General features: G+C 49.7%; 5 protein-coding genes across 5 annotated transcripts; all 5 read left to right on the plus strand.

Moving 5' to 3' along the window:
* Nucleotides 1-93: 93 nt before the first annotated feature.
* Nucleotides 94-3,212, plus strand: BDV27DRAFT_59109 (uncharacterized protein). The gene has a single exon (XM_032077029.1). It carries the CDS (start codon nucleotides 309-311, stop codon nucleotides 3,045-3,047), a length of 2,739 nt encoding a protein of 912 aa, XP_031922131.1. The 5' UTR covers nucleotides 94-308; the 3' UTR covers nucleotides 3,048-3,212.
* A 2,478-nt stretch (nucleotides 3,213-5,690) lies between these two features.
* Nucleotides 5,691-7,747, plus strand: BDV27DRAFT_59114 (ferric reductase family protein). The gene is made up of 3 exons (XM_032077030.1): nucleotides 5,691-6,439; nucleotides 6,499-6,560; nucleotides 6,613-7,747. Exons 1-3 carry the CDS (start codon nucleotides 5,782-5,784, stop codon nucleotides 7,669-7,671), a joined length of 1,779 nt encoding a protein of 592 aa, XP_031922132.1. The 5' UTR covers nucleotides 5,691-5,781; the 3' UTR covers nucleotides 7,672-7,747.
* Nucleotides 7,748-8,323: 576 nt separating this feature from the next.
* Nucleotides 8,324-9,187, plus strand: BDV27DRAFT_149926 (glutathione S-transferase family protein; the record flags this gene model as incomplete). Its single annotated transcript, XM_032071146.1, has 3 exons — nucleotides 8,324-8,403; nucleotides 8,461-8,514; nucleotides 8,569-9,187. The coding sequence occupies 3 exons, from the start codon at nucleotides 8,324-8,326 to the stop codon at nucleotides 9,185-9,187; spliced, it is 753 nt and encodes a 250-aa protein (XP_031922133.1).
* Nucleotides 9,188-9,423: 236 nt separating this feature from the next.
* bbp (putative zinc knuckle transcription factor/splicing factor MSL5/ZFM1) lies at nucleotides 9,424-10,551 on the plus strand. Its single transcript, XM_032077031.1, has 3 exons — nucleotides 9,424-9,666; nucleotides 9,736-9,949; nucleotides 10,015-10,551. The coding sequence occupies exons 1-3, from the start codon at nucleotides 9,516-9,518 to the stop codon at nucleotides 10,418-10,420; spliced, it is 771 nt and encodes a 256-aa protein (XP_031922134.1). The 5' UTR covers nucleotides 9,424-9,515; the 3' UTR covers nucleotides 10,421-10,551.
* A 920-nt stretch (nucleotides 10,552-11,471) lies between these two features.
* BDV27DRAFT_136751 (uncharacterized protein) lies at nucleotides 11,472-11,997 on the plus strand. Its single transcript, XM_032068833.1, has 2 exons — nucleotides 11,472-11,708; nucleotides 11,767-11,997. Exons 1-2 carry the CDS (start codon nucleotides 11,530-11,532, stop codon nucleotides 11,897-11,899), a joined length of 312 nt encoding a protein of 103 aa, XP_031922135.1. The 5' UTR covers nucleotides 11,472-11,529; the 3' UTR covers nucleotides 11,900-11,997.

Here is an 11,997-nt window from a genome sequence, read left to right on the forward strand (position 1 = left end):
CTCCTCCGACCAGCCTACAAATCTGCATTTTAAAGGCCTACGAGCCATCTGGTTATTGTATATTTTTGGTTATATTGTACTTGGCTGTCTAACATTAACTCTCTAATTAACTCTCCTGTGACTATGCCCCGGAGGTCTTGACATCCTCGAGCAACCCGCGTCGTAAGCAGACAATAACATGGATAATCAATGAGCTCCGTTAGACGCAGCAGCACAGGTGACCACTTCCACGCTATGGTTAGAACTGGATATTGAAGGCGACCCTGATTAGTGCTCTTCGTGAGAAGAAGTGAGACGATTGGCGCAATATGGAAGACATACGACCGACCGCGAAATGGGCAAATCGCATGTTGCGCCCTTTAAATTCTATTTATCATCGACTCGAAAAACATAACGAGATTCTTACGAGCATCGCACATTCAAAGCTAAAGGAAAGAGAGGATGCAGGCACTAGTGGGCGTATCCGACCCTCCAGGGTGACCTGTGCGGAGGAGAGGTGCTCTTACTCGGACGAAGAACCTGGCGATCCCGCCTGGGTTCCTGGAAGACCGATCAGACGACGAATACGGCATAATTACTCGAGTAGAGGGCAAAGGAACGGGGCGCGAAGACGCAGCAGGCTGTCGATTCACAGCCCAGAGAGGCAAAAAACTCTACCCGGTGCGATCGAGATTGCGACACCCCTCATTACTGGAAAAGCAAAACTGCCTGTGGAGCCGTCGTCGATTCGGAAACAGCTTTTTGGAAATTCTTTACCTACAAATAAGATCGGAGCAACCGAGCAACGGAGGGCGACGCGAACGAACAATAGCAGTTACCCTGCTTACCAGGGATCATGGAAGGAAGTGCTCGACCTTTCGGGAGATACAGGACTTGTGGATATCGCACACTTTTTGGATCGAATATTTATCAAATTTTTGAGTAAGACTCGGAACAACCCTGTGCTTTCGCCAAACCAACAGCCAAGCCGGGGAGCCCGGTCCTTGTTGTCTTTGGCCGCGCGACGTCTTCCTGATTTTATTGCAGAAGAGCAAAGGATACAAGATGAGCTGGAGGATGATTGTGATGTAGATATGTGTGATGCATATTTTACTGAACTCGAGGCCCATTATGCTCCAAGTGGCAATGGATGGCTGCCCCTACGCGAAGCCGTGCGTGCTCAGGGTATTCGACTGGTCTCTGAGATGATACACAAGGGTTGGATCACTAAGGTCGCCGCATGTCGACTTCTGGAGGAATGTGTGAGCCATGGTGAAATTGACGCCTTCGAGCTATTATTGTCTAAACAACTCACAACCGTTAACACATATGATTACCCAACGGCGTTCGATCCTCACAGGCCATCAATCCATTGCGATGATCCTGTCCATATCCTGGGAATTTATTACGCAAAATGTATTGGAAGCCGCTCGTTCATCTTTGACCAACTGGCAAAACTCCTTTCACGTGGAGCCATGCCGCCGGAGTGGATGGTCACTAATCTGTGGAAGTGCTGTGTAGATGGGGCAATCAAAGCTCTATCAACCGAAAGTGTTAACTCGGCTGCTGCAACACGACTGATCGAAGCTGTGATACTTTCGGCTGGTGGTATTTCCCAGGCTTCAGATGGGCTCGTATCTCACGGGAAGGCTTTAGGTTCACTACGTGGCCGTCTAAAGGACACCCGTGCCTCCGCGGCGAATACGGCAAGTTTACCCAAAGACCAGTCGCCCTGCCCTGTTCCAATCCAAGATGCTCTGAACAATCTCACTTCAAGTCTTATTACTGCGCTATGTGGAATGTATATAGCACGGTCGCAATCCGCAGGTGCCGGTGATAGCGTGATCGGTGTAAAGTTCAAAGACACGTTGAGGCATTTGGCATTTACCATTCAGCGGGCTATCGGGCTGGGACAATCGTGCGAGGCTGAAAGAACGACTCTTCATTCACTGCGCCGTGGGTATGTCTTAGTAGGCGACTGTATGCTGCAGCGTGGTGAAGTATCATCGTTGGAGCCCATCGGCCCGTCGGACTCTATCTCGAGGAAGACTCTGGACCTGTTTTTCTTATCATTAGCGTGTCAGCATGACATGGTCAAAGAACTAGCAGATCTGGCCCGACGGGTTGTCATGTTCTACGAGCGCACGCGCAATATCAGCCAAACTAGGGTATCCTCGGGGGTTCGGTCCAAAATTTCACAACTCGCTGGGCTGACGAAACTCCATGGTTTCTCTTCGCTCCTTGCAAAGGTAGCAGCCGAAACTGCCATGGGACTCGCCGAATCTACTCTGGATGCCGATGACCATACCTGGGCGATTGAGGTCCAACAGCATGCGGTTGTACTTCAGCAAGGAGAGAACCCGAAACAGAACCCCGCATCTGGCTGTGAAGCCATAGGTGATAGCGCTGATTTGTATCGATGGGAGGAAAGCATCGGTGAATGGGTGGCCAGCACACCTGCAGCCAAATCGAAATCTACTCAGCCAAATATCGCCAAAGGATATTCTGCTCGGTCACCAACCATTGCGTGCTCGACGAGCAGCATATCGTCCAGTTCTAGCCCCTCACAGGATGCTGCCTCCAGCGTCACATCATCTGCGCCATCTGTCTCAGCTAAAAGAGCTTTCACGGCCGCAGGAGTTGGCTCTAAATCATGCAAGAGGCTTCGCTCAACCCCTGTGGAAAGCCAAACCCGTGGTTCACCAATAGCGACGGTGCTCCCGCTTGCAGGATCCCCGATAGCCGCCCGGACCAGGGCTGCACGTGGGGCCTTCAAGGACTCAGTCCAACCGAAAGTTCCGAAAGCGTGCCCTATCAACACTTCATTCCCTACAACCAAGGTGGAAGTGGTCATTATCAATAAGAACGTTTCAGCCTTAGACCCCATGACTCGCAGGCGTCATTCCCGAACTACGGACGAGCGTATCGACTCGAGGCGTAGAAAATCACTCTCGGCCACATTGGAGCATCGGAGTGCTGGCAAACAAGCAAGTGCACCACCCATAACGAGGCGGACGATTCCTTGCTCGCAGGATGACGATAGTGATGACGAACTAAGCTTTTTGTGAGAGTCTTTGTCAATTGGCCGTAGAACCCCCTCCCATCCTATGTCTGACGAATAGTATTGGTCACTCGTTCTTTTCTTGCTTTCATTGGCACTGGAAGTTCATCAAGGCGTTTCAGGATTATTCTCAATTTTTTCGGTCTTTCATTTTCTTTTCTTTCGAAGGTGTTACTTTGGATTTATGGATCTGGTAGTGTATGATACCCGGGCATTCGTCGGATGTTTGGACAGTTGGTTTTTTTATTTTTTATACTATTTTTTTTTTTTGGAATCCTTTTAATTGCACGATAGTTGGATTAGCCTGGACTAGTTGGCGCCAAAGATAGAATGGAATCTATTTGACACAACCTCCGTCCCTCCCCCGACCGGGAGTCAGTGAGCCTTTTGACATGGCATCGGAGCCGTTGGGGACGGAGCACTTTTGTAAATTAACGGGTTGTGCATTTCCGGCGCGCCACTCAGGAGGACTGGGCAGAAAGAATGTCTTAGACTCGATGGAGACTTGTGTTGGGGTCTGTGGCCACTAAGTAGTAATAATGACGGGGAGATATGACTCGTTCCGCAGGGGTCAAATGATACACTTTAATTTCCTTTTGGGGAAATCTCCGGTTGAATGGCGTCGTGCTTTTAATATATAGAGTACTCTGTACAGATGGACCTGGACGGAAGTTGGAACTAGGGTTGGACTAGACAAGGGTCTCTCCGTTAGTCAGGATGAATAGCATTGTTTAGGTAGTGGTAGTACGTACTACGTCTGTAAGTCTAAGCGATTGATAAGATTTCCCATTGTTATTGTTTGTTTGTACCGGGTCCCCCGTGTAAGTGGGCGGCTATTTCCCATGGTTCAGTCAGGTACACTGAAAGTTTTTGAACCACATATGTACTTGTCAATGCGTAACAAGATTAACAATGGGAAATGCATGTCTCATGAGATTGAATCCTCTTGTGTGTTCGAAGTGGACCAACGGCATAAGCGGTTAACTAATAGCTTGGTAATAAATCGTTCTAATATACCAGCTTCGGTATCCTGAGCAATTTCCCGGTTGCCAAGACGGCGAGGATTTGTTTCGGTAGATTAAGTTCTCATTCCATGTGATGAGTCAGATTTTTGACGGGGGGGGAAATAAAAAGTAAAAAAGCACTTGCAGAGAAGATGTAACATGAAGTGCTTGGGATGTGTAGTACAGGAGAGATCGATCGGCCGTGAAGGTGACGATGCAGGTACATCCATACATACCAGAGTAGTACTAGTAGTACGTATGTACAATACATACAATAGATGAATGTACATAGTAAAAAGTATGTGTATGGCTGGTTGAGCGATCATGTATTGAATGTGGATGGTCTTGAACCCAGTCACGATATTTTATTTTATTTTAGTTTAGTTTAGTTTAGTTTAGTTTAGTTTATTTATTTGTTTTATTTTTTTTATGTTTCTTTTTTACTTTATTATTATTTTATTTTTCCTTTACAGAGTCCACACGTATTTCTCTAGTATACAGTAGGTAGTACTCCGAACTACGTACTTACTACTACGTACTAGTAAACTAAAATTTAACCAAAAATTGAGAACCCACTTTGGGCTTTTACCCGACCCGCTTCCTCTCTCACTCTCTCTCTCATTCTCTCCCTCTCAAGCGCTCTATCACTTCTCTTCCCCACTCGACTGAGCCACTCTTCTCGCCTCTCGACCTGAGCAAGTTTAAATTAGCTCCCACTACTATGTATGAGTTGAGATTGGCCCGTGGGTGCAAGGAGTGTCCCGACGAATGCAAGCCAGCCGAGCCCTTGAGATCTCGTCGCCTACAACCCCCGTTGTTTCATCGTCGAGCCACTCAGCGGGCGTTCTGCCGTTGCCGCCACCATATCGTCACGGCGTTGCGCCCACTCAAGGGATGAGCACTGAGAGACACCGTCATGGCTCGACCGCACACTCCTCTTCACAGAGAAGTCTATCGATATCATGTCGTCTCCATAAGTGGGCCCAGAAATGCCTCCCAAGATTTTCCTTTTCCTCCGTCCCCGCCGTCCCTGACCCAAAAGAAATGAAAATGCCTTGAACTCTTTCCTGTTTCTCTCCTGATCACCATCTCTCCTTTCTGTCCCTGCGAACAGTTGCGGGTTTTCGTTCTCTATTTTTGATTCTTGGCAGAGATCCTGTGGGTTTCTTGCGACTAGTTCTTCGTTTACCTTTGACAGCTGCAAGACTTTGAAATCTTGAGAGAAAAAAAAAAAATAAAAAAAGAAGTGACTGGTTCACCTCACCAACTCTCTCTCTCACATTCCTTTCGTTGCCAGCCGACCCGTGGCAATCCACACCTCCAAACATTCAAGTTCCGATCAGGATCCGTTGCTGCTGGGACCTGCCTTCTCAACAAAGGATTGAATCCTCTGTGTCGTTCTTTGATCCGCGGTCCGATTGTCTCCTGCCTAGTGTAAAGAGAGGATAGCTGGACGGCAACAAGGCCATTGTCTTCATTCATTTCCTGGCAATAGGGATCTCGTATCGGATCATAAATCCCTGGATCTCTTGTCGCCCACCTGCTACTGATCATCACATCGTGGCTGGGTTCACGAGTTAACTGGAAGTCTCTCCTTCGTCGATCGCTGGTTCCGGGTATCTCTATCTGCTGAGCTGGTCTCGCATCAATTTTCAAGTCTTGAAGTTCGTTTGTTGACCATAGAGTCTTCTTTCTTTTATTTTCGTTGCTTCAGCTAGTGAAGCCCTCTTGGTAACCATGAGTCACCTACTTTTCTGTCTGTCCCTGGTAGGACTTTCTTCCGCAACTGTTCTGGACAAGCGTGGTGGCGACTGGATGATCTACGAAATAGTCAACGATGACCTCGCGCGCATCACGCTCATGGTTCTCGGCCTTATGGCAGCGTTCATCTATGTCTGGAAGATGGGGTTCCGGATCTCACACCATTTGAGACGATTGGCAAGTTTCAATAATTCAGGACAGCGCTACTTCAGATCGCCCCATGAGACACTGTCGTTCCTGAAAAACCATGTCATCTATGCCCCCTTGTTTCGCAATCGGCATAACCGGGAATTTCAGCTGTCACGGGCTGTCAACATGGGCACCTTGCCCAGTCGCTTCCATGCATTTATCCTTATCGGCATCATCGCCATGAACGTGACCGTTTGCGTTGTAACTGTTCCCTATAAGAAGGAGGAGAGTTCTGTTGCCGGCGTCATCCGAAACCGCACCGGCACCATGGCCACAGTGAATTTGATTCCTCTCGTGCTGCTGGCCGGCAGAAACAACCCCCTGATCAAACTGCTCGAGGTACCCTTCGACACTTATAACCTAATCCACCGCTGGCTTGCCCGGATCGTTGTCTGTGAGACTCTTGCCCATGTCTTCGCCTGGGCTATTCCCAAGGCTCAGAAAAGTACGTCCCCTGGACCCCGTGATCTACGATGTCAATCTTCGGTGCTAACTACTGCTTAGTCGGCTGGAGTGCCGTTGGAAAGGCTCTTGGACATAGCAATTTCCTCCTGGTCGGCTTGATTGTAAGTTATTTTAGCCGACGAGCCTTATGAGTTTCTGCTTACCTAGCTGCAGGCGACGGCTGCATTCGTGGGGCTCGTAGTACATTCCCCATCTCCCATCCGCCATGCATTCTATGAAACTTTCCTCCACCTGCACATTGTCATGGCCGCGCTCTCAATGGGCTTTCTGTGGGTTCATCTCAATGGGCTTCCCGCACAGACATACTTGCTCGTTGCCATCATTTTCTGGGCTCTCGAGCGAGCTTCGAGACTTGCTATCCTTCTGTACCGCAACTGTGGCAGGAAATCCACTACGGCCTTGGTGGAGGCCCTTCCTGGGGATGCCATGAGAATTACACTGAGGATGGCGCGGCCTTGGACCTTCCAGCCGGGCCAGCACATCTATCTGTACATTCCTACCGTTGGATGGTGGTCTTCGCACCCGTTCTCCGTCGGTTGGAGCGAAGCGGAAGAGCTCGTTGCTGACGAGAAGGGACTTCCCATGACCCGGCAAGACATGTTCGGTAGAAAGCACACCAGCTTGTCCCTGCTGGTCCGTCGTCGGACCGGTTTCACTAACAAGCTGTTTCAACGGGCCCTGAGCTCTCCCAATAGTCAAGTCACGTTGCGAGCTTTCGCCGAGGGACCCTATGGCAGCATTCATTCCATGGACTCCTACGGTACAGTTGTTCTGTTTGCGGGTGGTGTTGGAATCACCCACCAAGTACCTTTTGTGCGCCACCTGGTCCAAGGATATGCAGAGGGCACCGTTGCGGCACGGCGCGTGACTCTCGTATGGATTATTCAATCTCCAGAACACCTCGAATGGATTCGCCCGTGGATGACCAGCATCTTGGCCATGGATCGCCGCCGAGAGGTTCTGCGGATCATGTTGTTCGTTACCCGTCCCCGCAACACTAAAGAAATCCAGAGCCCAAGCTCTACAGTTCAGATGTTCCCCGGCCGACCAAACATCGACACTCTTATCGGAATGGAGGTTGAGTCTCAAGTGGGTGCGATGGGTGTGCTTGTTTGCGGAAATGGTGGCCTTAGTGACGACGTTCGGCGAGTCTGCCGCAAGCGACAGAATCAAACGCAGGTCGACTACATCGAGGAAAGTTTCACCTGGTAGACGCACGAAATGGCTGACTAGAGTCTCGCGCTCTGCCCATTCCTTTTCTTACGTCTTCCATTCCTGCGATTTCTGCAAACATACGTGGGAAATTCTTTTAGAGTATATATATACACACACACACACAAGAAAAAAAATGTATCTTGGTTCGTTACTGGTTGCTTTTATTGGCGATAGGGTGGTATACTATATGGTGTGATTGAGTTTCGGATGGAGCCTTTGCTTTCCAACTGCACATATCAATGTCAGTGTAGTCGTTCATTAGACTATCGATCTGTGCCTTAGTTCCCGCTGTAACTTGCGCTTGTAGTGCATGACTAGTGCTTATCTGCTGACTTCCTAAGAAGGTGCTGGAACAGTCATGGGCACAGAAGCTCTTGATAATTCCGCTGATTACATACGTAGCGGGCAAAACACACTTTTGACAGCTTAGAAATCAAAGAGCGGAAGTGGGGCCGAAGCATTGACGGGCCATGGCATCATTGATTCCCCATTAATCATCCATCCGCGGGGTCACTGGTTCAAAGAGTTCCTGACGATGCTTTTTATACCAGCTGTTCCTTCGATTTCTTTGCGTCCCTCAATTTCAATTCTTTGTCGCTACAACCGCCTAAATCACTTGACAAGCTTTCACTCTAGATATTCAACCAAGATGAGCCGACCCGATATCACTTTGTACACCTGCCAGACTCCCAATGGAATCAAGATCTCCATTGCGCTAGAAGAGCTGGGGTGCGTTTGTAATTTAATCACATCGTCATTGGAAAAATGAGCTAACACAAACCCTAGACTTCCCTATAAGGTAGAAAATATTGATATAAGCAAGAACACCCAGAAAGAGCCGTATGTGACCTTCTAGCCAGAACGTGGAACAGGGGCATTGCTAATTCCGCTTAGCTGGTTCCTTGAGATCAATCCCAATGGCCGCATTCCTGCTTTGACCGACACGTTCTCTGATGGTCAAAAGATTCGTCTGTTCGAATCTGGCGGCATTCTCACCTATCTTGCCGAGCAATATGACAAGGACTACAAAATCTCTTACCCTAAGGGCACTCGCGAGTACTACGAAATGACCAATTGGTTGTACTTCCAGAACGCTGGCGTGGGCCCCATGCAAGGTCAGGCAAACCACTTCGTCCGTTATGCACCCGAGCGCATCGAATACGGCATGACTCGGTATACCAATGAGACAAGGCGGCTGTATGGCGTCCTTGATCAGCACCTTGCCAGCTCCAAGTCAGGATACCTCGTCGGTGACCACATCTCGCTTGCGGATATTTCGCACTGGGGATGGGTTGCGGCTGCTGGGTGGGCCGGTGTCAATATTGAAGAGTTCCCGCACTTGAAGGCGTGGGAGGAGCGTATGGCTGCTCGGGAGGGCGTCGAGAAAGGTCGTCATGTCCCAACGCCTCATACTATTAAGGAGCGTCTTAAGGACCAGAAAACTATGGAAGAGGACGCGGCTAAAGCCCGCCAGTGGATTATGCAGGGCATGAAGGCTGACGCTAAGCATTAAAAGATATGACTTTCTGGCAGGATGTGTGACTCGTGAGATCCATAATCTAATTCTTATATCCATGTTAGCCATGTGAATAGAAATCAATGTCATTTATTTTGCAAGTACGGAGTATTCTCTTGTCATTCTTCCTTTTCTTCACGGAAACTCGTAAGGCTTAGTCATCGCTCCTCACGTGGATACAAAAGCTTGCCACCTCGCCTGCCAGTCCGCGTTGATATCACCTTACTTTTCACTCTCATTGTTATTTTCATTGATAGCCACTAATCCTGTTACTCACATCGCAAGGCAATAGATTAATTTCATTTGCAGCGCAAGTCCAGGAAAAATGGCCTGGCGTAATCAGGGAATCACAGGCTCCAACAACGTCCCTCTGGGCCGGAGACGGTTTGGTGGTGATGATCCCGCAGATGAGGATAGCCGTACGGCAACTCCTTCCTCTGTCGGAGAGCACAAGCGTGGCAGAAGTCCTGTCCGAGGTATGTTGCTCTCGCCACTGACCTCTTCTCGATTCAGATGTGTGGAAATACTAACTGACTTTGCTCTAGCTGACCCTCCAGCTGACGGGGTCAAGAAGCGCAAGAAGCGCAACCGTTGGGGCGATGCGCAAGAGAACAAGGCTGCCGGTCTCATGGGCTTGCCCACGATGATCATGGCAAACTTCACCAATGAGCAGCTTGAAGCTTATACGCTTCATCTCCGTATTGAGGAAATTAGCCAAAAGCTTCGCATCAACGATGTCGTCCCAGCGGATGGTGACAGGTACGCACTCCCTTCGGTTCGTGTGACCATGATCTCGGCATAGCTAACTCATCTTTGAATTGCAGGTCTCCGTCGCCTCCTCCGCAGTACGATAACTTTGGCAGACGTGTAAACACTAGAGAATACCGTTACCGGAAGCGGCTTGAGGATGAGCGGCACAAGCTCGTTGAGAAGGCCATGAAGACCATTCCTAACTACCACCCGCCTTCTGACTACAGACGTCCTACCAAGACGCAGGAGAAGGTCTACGTTCCAGTGAATGACTATCCAGAAATTAACTTCAGTATGATAACTAACCCTCTAACTCCTAACCATTCCTGTGTTGTGTACTTCAAGACTCTTTGCTCGAGTCGGGCTCGTAAGAAAGACATCGCCCGTCGGTGCCTTTTCGGCTCGCTTCTTGCTAACCCTTGCTGCGTGATGTTGAACATTTTATCATTGCTCTCCCATTTCTTCCTAATAACAGCTTGAACTAACACTTAGCTTTCTGCTACCTTTTAAAGTTGGCTTACTCATAGGACCTCGTGGTAATACCTTGAAGAAGATGGAAACCGAATCCGGTGCCAAGATTGCTATTCGTGGCAAGGGCTCCGTCAAGGAAGGAAAGGGACGATCTGACGCCGCTCACGCTAGCAACCAGGAAGAAGACCTCCATTGTTTGATCATGGCAGACACTGAAGAAAAGGTTAACAAGGCAAAGAAACTGGTGCATAACGTTATTGAGACGGTACGCTCTTCTTATCTCCTCATTTCTATTTTAACAAATTACTAATCACAATGAACAGGCTGCTTCAATTCCCGAGGGTCAGAACGAGCTCAAGCGGAACCAGCTTCGAGAACTTGCCGCTCTTAACGGTACTCTGCGTGATGACGAGAACCAAGCTTGCCAAAACTGTGAGTACATCTTGTGCACTGCAGCTTGTTCAGTTTTTTCTGACTCCTTTTAGGTGGCCAAATTGGACATCGCAAGTATGACTGTCCAGAACAGCGCAACTTTACCGCCAACATCATCTGTCGTGTTTGTGGCAACGCTGGTCACATGGCTCGTGATTGTCCTGACCGCCAGAGAGGCACCGACTGGCGTAACAATGGTGGTTATGGTGGTGCTGGTGGCCGTAGAGCTATTGGTGGAGGCGACGCTGTCGACCGTGAGATGGAGGTAAGTGCCAACTTGCCCTCGAGTTGATCAATCGAATATCTACTGACACTGATTTCTTTTTAGCAACTCATGCAAGAGTTGTCGGGAGGAGCTCCAGGTGAAGATGGCCACATCCCTCGCCGCATCGAAGCTGGTCCCGATCAGGGATACGACGACCGTGATGCGAAGCCGTGGCAGCGTGGGCCACCGCCCAGTGATGTGGCTCCTTGGCAGCAGAGAGGCCGAGACAACCGCTCCCGTGACGACTATGGATCGCGTGACCAGGGAAGCGCACCCCCATGGGCTCAGAGTAGCCGTGGAGGTGATTATGGATATGGCTCGCATGGTGGCTACGGAGCCCCTGGCGCTGCACCCTGGCAGCAGCAGCAGCAGCAGCAGCAGCAGCAAGCCCCTCCGCCCCCTCCGGGTGGACAGGCTGCGTATGGTTATGGCGCCTATGGCGGATACGCTCCTCCTGTTCCGGGCATGGGCGCTCCGGGAGCTTCTTCCTCTAGCATGGGAGTGCCCCCCCCTCCACCGGGTATGCCGCCTATGTACTACGGCTCCGGTGGCAGCCCACCACCACCACCCCCTCCTCCCGGTGAAGGACCACCACCTCCTGTATGCCCCCCTCGGACCTCTACTTTCTAGGTGAATGCCTTGCTAACCTTTGTTACAGCCCCCGAGTGAGCAACCTCCTCCTCCTCCCCCACCCGCTTAAGGAGACACGGTATCGTACTTTACCTATTTTTCTCGTGTTAGGTGCAAGCTTGGGAAAATGTGGGAAACGGCTTAGTTTGATAGTAGGATGAGGAGCGTTACTAACAATTGTACTCTGTAGTTTGTTGAGGTCGTAGGCCTCTTCATAGTAGTTCGCTAATTCATACGTATCTTGTGTAAGCGTCTGAAA

The sequence above is a fragment of the Aspergillus caelatus genome (assembly GCF_009193585.1).
Source record: "Aspergillus caelatus strain CBS 763.97 unplaced genomic scaffold BDV27scaffold_288, whole genome shotgun sequence".
In the NCBI taxonomy this organism is placed as follows: domain Eukaryota; kingdom Fungi; phylum Ascomycota; class Eurotiomycetes; order Eurotiales; family Aspergillaceae; genus Aspergillus; species Aspergillus caelatus.